Here is a 13,871-nt window from a genome sequence, read left to right as displayed (position 1 = left end):
CCGACCAATCAGGCTCCAGAACCTGCGCAGTGGGCCCAGATGGGAGGGGAAGCCTTCGAAGAGCCCAGATGGGAGGGGACGCGGCAGGAAGAAGCCGGATTGTTAGAAGGACTTCCCGCAGGCGGAATCATTCAATGCGCATTGATGGAAGCACTTCCTTTCTCGTCCTCTGTAGTAAGGGCTACACAGGCAGGCCCGTAACTCCCCAAATATTGACCTGACGCAGACAAGCCATAGAAACATCTTTATTGAAGGGGATAGGGGTCATGCTGAGTTCGGGGACATGCAGTGAAGGGGCAGTCGTGAGCTGTCCTTGGTGGTCAGGGCCCCAGGTCCACCCTAGACCCCCTGGGCCTTCAGGTTCTCCCTCAGGCTGTTGGTCTGGCCCGGGTGCTGTGAAGTCCTTTGGGGCCAGTGACTCAGATTTGGTGTTTTGGACCTGTGACCAGAACGTAGCTTGAAATAGGGTTCTAGGATTTGGGATCCCCTCAAGGCCTTGGGGCCCTTCATGTATTAGAGATGGAGGCTTTAGGATTTGGGGTTCCCTGGGGGCTGGGGCTCTTTGCATTTGGGTGTCTTGAGATCCATCGACTCAGGGCATTGAAGTACTCCGGTTTCCAGGGATGAGAATTCCTGTTTGGGGTCTCCTGGTGCCTACCAATAGGGCTTGAGGTGCCCTGGGAGCCCGGGATGCATATCCTGACTGCAATTTCCTCCATCCCAGGCACAAGGACCTCCATGATTGGGGTTTCCTGGGGGCTTAGGATTTAATTTTTAAATTTGGGATTCCCTGGGGATTTGGGGATTCTATGATTTGAGGATCCTGGGAATTAGGGCCTTGGGGTCCTCTAGGGGCTGTAGGACTTGGGAACATGGGGGAATTTGGGACATGTACTCTGGAGCTTAGTATCCCCAGAGTCCCAGAATGGGGCCTCCAAATTTTGGGGTCCCCCAAAGGGGGAAGTCGTTACTTAAAAAATAGAGAATTTTCTGGGAGCCTGGCCAGCACAAGGGCTGTGGGCCGTGTCGGGTGGGCTTCATACAAGGCACTGGGGGTTTCTTGAGGGCGCAGAGGGCAGGAAGACATAGGGGTCCTGTAATTAGCACTTCCAGGACTGTTTTGGTGTCTGTATATTGGGGGTGACAGTGGGCTGGTTAATGTGGGTCTCTTCTTGAGGGGTAAGAGTAGGGATTTGTTAATGTAGGGTGTCTCTGATTGCAGTGTAAGCTTTTGGGGTGACCATGGGGGTCACAACATCTTGAGGGGACTGATGTTAAATGTAGATCTGTTACTCTTGCTCTGGAGGTAAGACCTGTGTTTATTTCAAGGGGACTTGATGTGGGGGGGGGAAGGGTCTTTGTTAATGGGGGAGGATTCTGATCCAGTGATGAATGACTCAGGAATGTTCTGCTCTGGAGCTTTATGTAGAGGTCACCATTATTTGAGGTGATGTGGAAATGTTATTGGGAGTCTGCTCTGAGGGGTTGGGGACAGGAACTAGCCTGAAGGTGCTACACTCAGGGAATCTCTTTCTGGGTACCATGGGGTCTGTATTTGGGGGTTATCATGAGGGAATCTGTTAATAATGGGGCCTCAGTGATCGAGGGCTGGCTAATGGGGTCTCTATTCTGGATGTGTTACTGGGAATCTCTATCTCAGGGTGACTTGGGGGCTCCTGTGTCAGGAGATGCTAGAGGGGACTCTTTGACTCTCTGTCAGATATCCAGGCCTCTAAGACTGCATCTCCGCCCTCAGCATCCAGGGAAACCAGCAGCAGAAGAGCAACCTGGAAAGGAGAATCATGTCTGTCACACCTTGATGCAGGATGTGGGGACATCTGGGCTCTTCACCCCCCACCCCACCCCTGCTTCTCCCCAAGTGTTTGGGATTTGGCCTTTCTGAATTCTGCCTCTACCTATCCAGCTATGCCTTCTCAGGCTCATGTGAAATAGAAGCTATTTTGCCTCCTTTACCTGCCCCTTAAGAGTGGAAGGCACCAGAATTCATTGTGGGGACCTCACTCCCTAAGAACTGTTTCTGGGTAAGCTGACTAGTCACAAGTTTTCCTAACCTCTATTTCCGGCCCCAACCAGAAGTCCAGATCCCTGTGTCCAGTGGCCCTGTGCAACCTCTCCCTGAATATCCCACAGGACGTAGGTCAAGGGTTGGCTACCCACCTGGAGATGGAGTTCTCTGATGCGATGTCCTTTGGGGTCCGGACTGTCGTGAAAGTGCGTTTGGGCTGTGTCACTAAAGGGGAAGGCAAGATCTCAGGTGAGGGGATGACAGACCCTCAATACCCAACTAGTCTCCTTGTCATTGATACTCATCCATGTCCCCAATACCTACCTGGACCCCACATTCCAATACCCATCTGGATCTCTTGTAATATTCCGTGTCCCCCAATACCTACCCATGTCCCCAGTGCCTGCCCAGAGCCTTGTCGCTAACATCCTCATACCCCATGGCACCTATCCTCATCATTTTCCTGGACTCTGTGTTCCCTATTAAATACTGTCACCAACACATACCTGAGAACCCATGACCTCTCCTCCTGTCCCCAAACCCTTACTCCTCCTCCTCTATCTCCTACACCTCAGTCCCAACTCACTTGTCACTTGATGCACTTTTTTGGCTCCGACATTGTCCCCAGGGGGGTCAGTGGATCCACCAATCCTAGGGAGACATAAGAAGAATGGGAGGAGTCAGAGTCACAAGATCCCAGGGGAGCTGAACCCACAGGTCCCACGCAGAGAGAGCTAGGGTGTGGAGGTGGGTATCCACACCGTCCTGCTGGTCTGAGAGGGAGAGACACCTGAAAGGGGGGCAGGGATCAGGGTTCTGGGAGGTCCCCTGGGTTGGGGTCGGGGTTTGGGCTCACCTCTGAATTCGGGATGCTGGCGCAAAGACTCCATGCCGTGGGGGGCAGGTGAAGTACCGGACACCGAAGACAGAGCCATCATGCTTGCCAGTTGGCTGGTCTAGCTCAATGCCATACCAGTAACCTGTGGCAGTGGGGTGTCAGCATGCCTCAAGTCCCGCCTGCCCACCCCATCCCCCACCTCCCACCCCCCAGATCACTGTCCTCACCCGGGGCAAAGTCTGTCTTCCCATAGAAGCGCACAATCCCTTGCTTCTGGCCGGCAACAAGGACTTGGTCTCCGACCTCAGCCTTGGCTCCCTCCCGCTGCTGCAGGCTGCCCAGAGACGGGGAGGACGGGGGCTTCTTCTTGCCTAGGGTAAAGGGTATAAGGGGAGGGAGTGGGGCCCCCAGATGCCAGCCCTGGGGACCTCATGCTACCCAGAAAGACCAAAGGTAGAAACTCTGTCCTGTCTCTAATCAGGAACCCTAGAGCATTCCTCAGAACCGGGGTGTGTGGGGGGGTGGGGGGGCAAAAAAATCAATTAATTAATTTTTAAAATTAATTAACTAATTAATTTTTTAAAAAAGAACCAGGAAGGCTTTGGGCTTGGAAGGAAACAACCTCAACTGCCAGAAAACTGGGGGGGGGGGGGGGGGGGGGGCGGCAAGGCCTGAGGGGAAACTGAGTCAAGAACCTGGAGAACCCAAAATCCTTTCTCAAAGCTGAGGTTATTTAGGCCAAAGGAAAAACTGAGTCACAGAAGTCAGGAGCCCAGAAATTCTCCTTTTAAAATGAAGGAAGGAGTTGGGTGTGAAGATAAATCAAGTCCTTAAAGCCAGGAACCCCATAGATTCTTTCCTAAAACTGGGGGGAACCCCTTGGACCTGAGGGGAAACTTAGTCATAGAAGGCAGAGAACACACAGATCCTTTCAAGAACTGGGTGGGGGGCCAGTACTAAGTCAAAGGAGAAATTGAGTCATAGAAGTGAAGAACTCAGAGATTGTCCTCTTAACACAGGGACCTGAGGAGAAACTGAGTCACCAAAGTTGGGCTACCCACAGAAAATCCTCAAATTGGCTCTCCTCACCCTCCTCACCCAGAAGACCCCCGCTCTGACCTTTGTGTTCCCTGCGGCCTTTGCCAGTGACACGGGAAAAGTCCATCCGAGGAGTCCGAGGTGTGGAGGTGACAGAGGAGGGGGGTGCGTCCACTACCTTGGAGATCTTGGACACAGAGGCAAAGAGACCTGGGGGGACAAAGCCTGGGCTGGGAATTGTCCAAGCCTCTGCCCTCTGCCCGGCTATCGTCTCCCCTGCCCCATCACCTAGTCAACAGCATCAGAACCACTGAATAGACACCACCCCCACCCCTTTTGAGCCCCAGGTGGGACTGACCCTGCTTGGGAGGGCAGATGAAGTACCGGACGCCCCCAACACTGCCATCATTCTTGCCCTCAGGTTCATCCAGCTCCACGCCCACCCACTGGCCACTGGCGAACTCCGTGGTCCCGCAGAACCGAAGTGTGCCCGTCTGAGGAAATAAGGGAGGATATGGTTTGGGTGGGTGAGTGGGGAGTGGTCCTTGAGAGGCCATGATAGATGACTGGCACACAGGCAGCATGGAGAGAGGATGAGGGAGCCCTAAACTCAAATCTATTTGGACATCACCATTTACTGGCTATGTGACTTAAGTCACTGTGTCTCTGTGTCCTCATCTATGAAATAGAACTAGAAATCACACCTACCTTAGAAGTTGGTTATAGAACTACCCTGTCCAATGCAGTAAACGGCCATTAGCCACATATAACAATTTAAATTAACTGAAATTAAATTTAAATTTAATTTCCCTGGTTGCACTCACCCCATTTCAAGGGCTCAATAGCCACATATGGCTTATGGCTATTTTGTTGGGCAACACAGACCCAGAATATTTCCACCACCACAGATGGAAAGATCCATTGGACAGGGCTGTGACAGCCTCAGAAGAGGGCCTGGGGCTGAGTGAGGGATCAGTGAGTGCTGACTATTAGTATCTTGCACTTTGGTCAAATGACCTTTTGGGCCTCAGCTTCATCTGTAAAATGGAGATAGCAAAGCACTTCATAGGCTGGCTGTCTGATCGAAACATTTGGAATATATGTAAGTTCATTTGGTTGCAGTGATAACAGCCTCAGTGAGTATGGCTGTTATCGTGTGAGGCTGCTTCACTCTCTAAGGCTCAGTTCCTTATCTATAAAATGGATGAATAGTGCCAACTCTGGAGGCTTGGTGTAGAGATCAGAATAGTGCCTGGCACACAGAAGAGCATTTGTGATGCACCAAGCCCTATTCTAAGGGCTTTACTGATTTTAATTAATTTAAGCCTCATACGACTACTTGAGGTGGGTACCATTATTAGCCCCATTTTAGAGATGAAGAAACTGATTCCTCAGAGATGTGGAATCAGCCCCATTTTAGAGATGAAGAAACTGATTCCTCAGAGATGTGGAATCAGTGGCCCCAGGTACCACAGCTAGAAAATAGCAAAGCTGAGATTTGCCTGAGCTCGTAACCACTGTGCTATGCTGTTTCTCTAAGGGGCAGGTTGTTACTATTGTTCTTATCTTCAGACAAAAGGTTTCGCCTCTTACAGTCTTCTGGGTTGTAAAATGGGGAGAATCAACCCATTTTGCTTTCAAAATTGTCATGTAGGGGATGGCTGGGTGGCTCAGTGGTTAAGCGTCTGCCTTTGGCTCAGGGCGTGATCCCAGGGTCCCAGGATCGAGTCCCACATCGGGCTTCCTGCAAGAAGCCTGCTTCTCCCTCTGCCTATGTCTCTGTGGCTCTGTGTGTGTCTCTCATGAATAAATAAATAAAGTAGTGAAAAAGAATTGTCATGTGGATTTGATCAGATCATGTACAGAAAGTATTACAGATGGGGCTGATGTATGCAAAACTCTTGATCAGAAAACAATGTGATTTTTATGGTTTCTCACTGTACAAGCAACAAAATTCAAATTCCTTCCGGTGGCCTGCAGGTCTGGTGTGATCCAGCCACTGCTGTCCTCTCCACTTCCCCCTCCAGTCACACTACCCCTTCTCTCCTCCTGGGCTCTATACCACCATTTCCTCTGTCTCCATGTTGTTGCAGGTGAGCTCCTTCCCCTCTTGGCTCAGACATCAGCTTCTCACAGAAACCTCTGGAACACCCAGGGGCAATTTACTAAATCCAAGCTTTTTTTTAAGTCAAAAAAATTTTTTTAAAGTAATCTCAAAAAAATAAAAAATAATAAAAATAAACAAAAACAAAGTAATCTCAATGTCCAATGTGAGGCTCAAATTCACAACCTTGAGATCAAAAGTCCCATGCTCTACTGACTGAGCCAGCCAGGTACCCCTAAATCCAAGCATCTAATGGTTTTCAAAGCCCTGGTTGCTACCAGGTTTATCTTAACTATGGGTTTACTTTATTGGCTGTGTCTTCTTCATTAGAAAAAAGCTCCATGAAAGTGGGTCTGGGCTCACACAGCCCTTTATTCCCAAGGATGGGCTGGGCCCAGCATGGAGACTGAGGGACATCTGATAAATAAACCAAAGTTGGAATACCTGGATGAATAAAGATTCTCTCTGCCCTCTGAGCATTTACCTGCTCCCTCTACATGGGACTTCCCTCCTCCTTTTATTCTTCTGGCTCATCCTTCCTATCTTCAAGCGGGTGCATCCGTCCTATCACACCCTTGACTGTTGTGATCTGTCCTTTTTGTCTCAAAGTACTAAGCACTGTGGGAGCAGAGGTGGGCCCTGAGTGGGGATCACAAAGCCCCAGGGAACTCAAGTGCAGAGCTGCCTTGATCAATCTGCTTATGCTTCCTCATAACAGCCATGACTGTCCTGGGCTGTCACTGTCAGGTGATAGATCTGTCTTCCCCCCCTGCACTGACAGCTCAGCCCAGGGTGGGACACAAAGGAAACAGAACAACTGTGGGAATGCCTGGGAGGGTGGGTAGCCAAAGGAGAGTGTCTACGCTGTGCCTGAGGACCCAGCTCTGAGGCGTGAGGGCTGAGTCCTGCCCTCCCCTCCTCTCCCCAGTCTCTGACCTTCTGGCCATCCAGCAGCACGCGGTCTCCCAGACGCAGGCCCAATGCACTGAGCATCAGATTGCCTGGGACGTTGTCATAGTTCGGTAGTGTGACCTTGGGGAGGGCACAGGAGAGTGGCACGGCCTCCTCCAGCAGTGTTCGCAGCTCCTTGGCCACCAGTGCTGCCTCTGCCTTGTCCAGGGACATGTCCATGGGGTCTGGGACCACCTCTGCTGGCACTTGACCCTTTCGGTTCTGGGGCCAATGGGAAGAAAGGAAGTGAGGATTCAGTGGCACAGGCTCTGCCTTCACTGAGCCTATGCTTCCAGAGACCCCTAGTCTAGGTAAAGCAAAGGTAGAACTAGGTCATACCCTAGGCCAATATGGGAATAAGAAGGGGTGAGGCATTAGGATATAGCCCATGTCCCCATGTCCCCTGGGACATCCACCCTAAATCTCAGGCTGGGGATTTCAAGTAATTGAGGGTGGATCTATGGGTAGAGCCAAGGGAATAAAGGTCACACTTCAGTCTATAGGTCATGCCCTTAGGGAGGCCATGCCCCAGGAGATCCCAAGCCTGGAATGAGACCATGTGAGGGATGAACCCTGAAGATGGTCTCCTGTGGTCCTGGGTCAGGGTCCAACTGGACCAAAGGAGAATGAGGAGAGGCAGGGCTTCAGAAACACAGGCCATGTCCCCCAAGATATCTGGGCCTGGAATAATGCACAGTAATTGGTGTTAGGAATAGGATCTGGAAATGGATGAGTTGGAGGTCAAAGATCATGTTTTGGGCTTATGGGGGGGACCCACTCTTCTCATTCACTGAGAGTCTCAATTCTTTTCACGATCTTGAAATATTGTCTACATACAACCCAGGGTCAGTCAGCATTGAGAGAAGGTATTCCTTGCTGAGTAACCCTGGAAATATCACTCTCTTTGCCTCAGTTTCTTCATTGTAAAACAGGGTTCATAATAGAGTTCACCTGATACATCATGAACCCTAAGTAAATACCAGCTGTCACTTCACTTGTTGAATGTACAGGTGATTTTTGTAATGAGCTCCCAGAAACGCAAGTGGTCCTAGAACCCCCTCATCCTCTGCTGGCCCTAAAAGGGGTGGGAAAGGAAGAAGGAAGACACCGGGGGCTGGGCCAGGGTGCAGTACCCGCAGCGCAGGGTTGGCACCATGCTCCAGCAAACATTTGGCGGCACCCAGGCACAGGTTGGAGGCTGCGATGTGCAGGGCTGAGCCGTGGTTGAAGTCACTGCACGTGGAGTTCACCACTGGGTTGTGGGTGAGAGGAGGGTTTCTGGTGAGTGGCCTCAGCACCCTGCCTCCTCGCCACCCTCCTAACCCACGCCGCCACCACTGCCTTACAGCCTCCCCCAATCTATCTCTTAACCCACAGGCCCCAATGTTCCCCACAGGCGGCAAGCGGAGCCCCACCCCTCCCTCCCCTTCCCTTCCCCTCCTCCCCACTAGGCCCCGCCCCTCCCAAACCGGCCCTGCCCAGCCCTGGGGATGGGTCCTGGATGTCTGGGCCCCATCACCTGCACCTCCTGTCTCCAACCTACCACTGTCTTCTCGGATCCCGGCCCCCTCTCCCCTCATTCACCACCCCACAACACACATCCAGGGCACCCTCCTCTTGCTTCCAGCCTCCTCCTTAGCCTGGGTCCCATCCCCTCCCAGCCCGGACTCTCCAGCTCACCTCTCGGCCGAGCACCCTTAAGCAGCACTCGCACGAGGTCGGGCACGTCGAAGTAGGCAGCGTAGTGAAGCGCATTCATGTTGGTCCAACGGCTGCGCAGTGTTACGTCGGCGCCCAACGCCAGCAGCTGCTGCGAAAGGCGCACAGCCGCAGCGGGGTCCCCTGCGCAACAGCCCAGGTCAGCTTGCGTCCCCTCCTCCAAAGCCTGGGCCCAAGGCATAGGGAAGGCCCTGTGCCTTGGGGACTGTGCTTTGGCATCTTAGGCTGCGGGCTCAGGGTGGGCCAGGATTCTGAATGGTTTTGAGTGTGTCCAGTCCGGGGCCGGATGTGTCAGGGCTAGTGGTTTTGGGGTTGGGACCTTACCAACTCCGTGGGCCCCAGCCTTGCACGCGTAGTGGAGCAGTGTCATGTCGGTCAGCCCATCTCGATCATTCACGTGGCAGCCTCGACGCAGAATCTGGGAATACCAGGGGACCAGGGAGGTTTACCCAAACATGTGAGGGACCCTGTCCTCTCCCTCCCTGGCTTCCCAAGCATCTTACCTCGTTGCCAATAACATCGATCTTGTGCTGGACTTGGGGCACCCACTGGCGCACAATGGCGAACAGTTCAGGGATGGTGGTCTGGGGGTCAAAAAGAATCTCCTGGCACGCCGGGTCATTGGGATCGAAGAATGTGAAGGCTAGGGTAGTAAGAGGTCCAGAGTCACCCCAGGCAAGCTGAAGCCCTCTTTCCATCCTGAGGCAGGGCAGCTCTAGGCCTTTGCCTTTAAGATCCTCTATTGCATGGTCTCAAACCATGGTGCAAGGACCACAGACATTTTCTGTGTGGCCAGCATGAGGCTTCAGAATCAGGAGGTTTCACATAAAACTCCAGATGCCCAGTGTGTCTTGAAAAGTTGGCAGATCCAGCAATCCTACAGAGCAACAAACTCCACTCCTTGATACTAGAGTGTGGAAGCAGCACAATACCTTGAATCTGCATGCCCCCCGGGGTTGGGGGCAGCGGAGCTGCTAGTGCTTCTAACACATTGCTGCCCTGGTAAGTATGGGCACAGTCTGGCTAAATCTCAAGTGAAAGAAAGAAAAGAAAGAAAAGAAAGAAAAGAAAAGAAAGAAAGGAAAGAAAGGAAGAAAGAGAAAGAAAAAAGAAAAATGAAAAGCCAGAAAACTCGGTTTTTAAGAGAAATCTCAATTTTTCAAATACTGTGCAGGACACATGAAAGTACCCATGGGCAAGGTGAGGCCAAGAGGAATTTCCATCTGCCCCTATTAGGCTCTGATGGGTGCTGCTCCTGTAGTATTGCCAACTGCCAGCACAGGGCCTGGCACATGGCAGGAGCTCAGTGCATACTGAATGAATGAGTAAATGAACACCCAGATAGATGACACCTGGCTGGGAAAGTGGCACAGACAGAGCGTCTCCAGGAATCAGCCTGTGTGCTCCTTTTTATACCCCAGTCACGCCACAGCCCTCCTTGGCTCAGAACCCCACCCTGGCTCCCACCCCACTGTCCTCCTCACATCCCACGAGCCCTGCACAAACTGGCCTCGTCTGTCCTCTCCCCCTCATTCATTCTACCCAGCCACACTGGCTCCTTCTGTCCTTCTAACACGCCGGGCAAATTCCTGTCTCAGTGGCTTTGCACTTGCTGTTTTCCTTGCCTGGGCTGGTCTTCACCCAAGCCTTCTCAAGGCTTTGCAGGTTTTCCACAAACGTCACCTCTTCGCAGAGGCCTCCCAGACCACCCTGTGTAAATCAGCACCTGTGCCCTTCTCCATCTTGGGCCCTTTTTCCTTTCTTTCACCACAGCACATACTATTTAACATTAACTTTTTTAAAAAAAGATTTTATATTAAAAAAAAAAAGATTTTATATATTTATTTGACAGAGAGAAAAGACGAGTGGGGGAGGGGCAGGGGAGAAGCAGACTCCCCACTGAGCAGGGAGCCCCAAGTGGGGCTGGATCCTAGGACCCTGGGGTTGTGACCTGAGTCAAAGGCAGATGCTTAACTACTGAGCCACCCAGGCACCCACACTTAACATTAACTTGTTTACTCTCCCTTCCCTTTCTCCTTCCCTTTCCTTTGTTTCTCTTCTTCCCTCTTTTTTCTTCTTTTTCTCTCTCACTTGCCTCCCTCACTAGGATGAAAGCACTAGGTTTCTGTGCTGCCCATTCGCTCCCTTCTCCCCAGGGACCAGCATAGCAGCTGGCATGCAGTAGGTGCTCAATCCATCTCTACTGAGTTAATGGCACACATTTAATACACAAATACACAAGTTCTCCTTGGAGTCCACCTTAGCCCTCTCTCTCTTCTAGACCACATTTCCAGATTCCTTCACGTTCTGTGACTAAACCCTCCTTGTTCTACAAACAAGATTCTGAGGGAGGCAGGGGTGGGGCAGAGAGGCAGCCTGCACCCTCTGACTTCCCACCAGGCCACAGGCCCCAGCCCCATCTAGCCACATTTCCAAAAGAAATTTTCCAGTTTCCTGGGGTGGATTCCTCACACCAGACACCCAGATAACCTTCTTATTTTTCTATCAGACTGAGCTCAATTTGTAGCCTCTCTGACCCACCTCTAGTGGGTGACTTGGCCACAGATGCCATTCTCCAGCCCTATCCTACTGATGCCTACTCTTTGAATCTGATGTCTAGTTTCTAAACTTACAGCTGCTGGGGACTCCCAGCCAACACCTTCTAAAAGCCCCCTCCACCTCTGTAACCAGTAGCCAGAGGGAGCTTTTAAAAATAGAAATCAAAAATACAAATCAGATCCACCACTCCTCTGCTTTTAAATATCTTCCCACCAACTGCTCTCCTCTCATCACACTTATTCAAAGTTCTCACCATAGCCCCTAAGGGGCCAGTATCTAGTCACGGCCAAACCTTCACCTTAACTCTCATCACTCCCTAACTACAGCTCCAGGATTGTCTTCTGTTCCTGCCTCAGGGCTTTTGCACATGCTGCTCACAGCCTGGAACTTTCTTTCTCCAGCTCTCTCACAGCTGATTCCTCATGCTCTGGGTCTCAGCCTAAATGCCACCTCATCAGAAAGACCCCCTCGGACCACTCCATCTCAAGGTGCTGCCCCCTAACCCCCCCCCCATTATAATGTCCATCTTTTAGTTCTTTCATAGCATTCACTCTATCTGAACTTATCTGATTTAACTGTTACTTGCTCTCTCCTAAGAGTAGGGGTCATGCATGCCTGGATCACTCACCATTAAATCTCTATCACCCAGAGTAGTACCAATGGATAAATATGCTTGGTGAATGATTAGACACTTTCAGTTTCTCCAAAAAGCCACCTTCCCAGCTCCACAACTTCCTACCTTGGAGCCTTTACTCCTGAAGTTATCCCTCTGGGTATTCCCTTCCCCTCGCCCTTTTGCTTGTTAAACCCCAACTCATCCTTGGGTCTTCCTCAGATGTTACCTCCGCACGGAAACCGTGTCTTAAAAAGCTCCTGCAGCATCCTATTCTTGGCAAACACAATTCTCATCATGTCTTGCAATTATACATTTATATTATGTTACATTGTTATCTGTGTAGGTTGTCACTGAGGCCTGTAAGTTCTCTCAGGGCAAAGACTCCGTCTGGCTCCATGCTTTGCCCCAGGCTCCTAGCATTGAACCAGGTCCAAGACAGCCTTTTCAGTAAATGTTTGTTGAATGACTAAATGATTGAATGATGTGTCATGAATCAAAGGTTAGGCTTATGCTAATTCCATTCTCCAATGGGTGAATGAATAAATTAACGAAGGGGGCATCCAAGGGCCAAGACTCCCCCAGACCACTTTCAAAGTGAATCAACCCACCATCACCATCAGAGCTCAGCCCAACCTCCCTGGCCACCCAAGGCTCCAGACCAAACGCAGGGTGGGGAGGGTGGTTACCGTAGTCCTTGGGGAGGGGGGCAGGTGCCGAGGGGTGCACAACAGGCTTCTGCCGGCGCTCCTGGGTGGGGCTGGGGGCCTCGGGGACCAGCTCATCCTCCTCCTCCTCTTCTTCTTCCTCCCCCCGGAGTGGAGGGGCCATCGGAGCGGGATCTGTCTTAGTCATGGTCTTCAGTGGCCCTCCGGGGGGCGGGTGCAGAGTTGGGGGGCGGCTTTCAGGCAAATCCTGAAGACAGCGGTCAGTTAGAGAGGGCGCCCCATGGGGTCCAGGGTGTGAGCCCCCAGAAGCCACCCCAGCGGCTCCCACGCCCCCAGCTCCGGATTTTGGGAATCACAGCGACGACCATTACCCCTCGGAGGACCCCGGCGTGTGGGCCCAGCGCCCAGCACGTCCCCCAGGTCCAGCCCCCATTCTTCTCCTCCCCGCGTCAGGCCCCTCGGTCTAGGCCGCCCCCTCCCCGGGTTTGTTTATCTCGGGATGCAGGATGCTTCGCCCCTCCCCTTCCCCGCGGGCCTCCCCTCTGCCCACCTCACCTCGGCCGATGGGGCTGGAGACCAAAGCTGAGCCTGGGGAGCCTGGAGTACTGGGGTGTCTGTGTCGGGGGAAGTGATGCGGGAGGAGAGGGAGACAGAGGGGGACGAGGCCCAGACGCCGACTGGGGATGGGGGTGGAGAGGGAGGGGCGCTGACGGCGCATGCGCAATGGTACCCCCAACCAGGCGCGGGGGCGGAGATACTGGGAGGCTCCTCGCTTTGATGAAAAGGCTCGAGGCAGCGTCGTGAAGGGGACAGACACGGAGGATGGAGAGAGAAAGGAGACGTGGCCACAGAAAGGGATGTGAGGCATCAAAAGAGAGATGAAGCAGAGACAAGGGGAAAAGGAGAGGGATGGGAAAGCATCCCCGACATAGAGCCTTCCCGCAGGCCCAGAACCAGGCCAGCCAGGGCAGGGGTCTCTGTGGTGGCGGTGGTGTTTTCTCTCTCCGATCTCAGACCTAACCCCTTCTCCGTGCTCGCCGTCTATCAGGGTGTCTCAGAGTCGTGATTCTGTAGACTCTGTCCATCCTCTGCGGCCACCAGTCATCGTGGGTAGCACCACAGTGCTCACAGAGCACATACCAGGCTCAGAGAGGTTAAGCCACTTGCCCAAGGGCACACAGCAAATAGGGGATGGAGCTGACTTGAAACCCGACAGCCTGGCTGGAGAGTCAGGGCTTTTAATCACCATGAGACATGGCGGTAGCAGTGTCTAGGGTACAGATCTGCCAATGAATGCCTCCAACCCTATCTGAACCTGTATCTCCCCTAAGAAGACCTGGAGCCAGCCCAGGGTC

General features: G+C 52.4%; 1 protein-coding gene and 1 long non-coding RNA gene across 2 annotated transcripts; one reads left to right on the top strand and one right to left on the bottom strand.

Annotated features, from left to right (window-relative positions):
* Positions 1–229: 229 nt before the first annotated feature.
* On the bottom strand, positions 230–13,232 carry CLIP3 (CAP-Gly domain containing linker protein 3). The gene is made up of 14 exons (XM_025421658.3): positions 13,072–13,232; positions 12,538–12,763; positions 9,180–9,319; positions 9,001–9,094; positions 8,638–8,799; positions 8,091–8,209; positions 6,943–7,179; positions 4,261–4,396; positions 3,984–4,112; positions 3,092–3,235; positions 2,883–3,006; positions 2,613–2,677; positions 2,179–2,251; positions 230–1,787 (listed from the first exon to the last, which is right to left on the bottom strand). Exons 2-14 carry the CDS (start codon positions 12,701–12,703, stop codon positions 1,733–1,735), a joined length of 1,644 nt encoding a protein of 547 aa, XP_025277443.1. The 5' UTR covers positions 12,704–12,763; positions 13,072–13,232; the 3' UTR covers positions 230–1,732.
* LOC112643645 (uncharacterized) lies at positions 1,786–5,735 on the top strand. Its single transcript, XR_007410883.1, has 3 exons — positions 1,786–2,042; positions 2,152–2,275; positions 3,884–5,735. It is a non-coding gene; the product is annotated as an uncharacterized LOC112643645 (long non-coding RNA).
* Positions 13,233–13,871: the final 639 nt, after the last annotated feature.

The sequence above is a fragment of the Canis lupus genome, chromosome 1, assembly GCF_003254725.2.
Source record: "Canis lupus dingo isolate Sandy chromosome 1, ASM325472v2, whole genome shotgun sequence".
Classification (NCBI taxonomy): domain Eukaryota; kingdom Metazoa; phylum Chordata; class Mammalia; order Carnivora; family Canidae; genus Canis; species Canis lupus.
This window is presented reverse-complemented; position numbering and strand designations above follow the sequence as displayed.

Bases quoted from the DNA above. Each gene is read 5' to 3' on its own strand.
- CLIP3 (XM_025421658.3), bottom strand. From the start codon at position 12,703: ATGACTAAGACAGATCCCGCTCCGATGGCCCCTCCACTCCGGGGGGAG. The intron at 8,800-9,000 runs GTAAGGTCCCAA...GCTGTTGCGCAG, and splicing joins GGCTGGGGCCCACGGAGTTG to GGGACCCCGCTGCGGCTGTG. The intron at 8,210-8,637 runs GTGAGCTGGAGA...CCCACAACCCAG, and splicing joins TAAGGGTGCTCGGCCGAGAG to TGGTGAACTCCACGTGCAGT.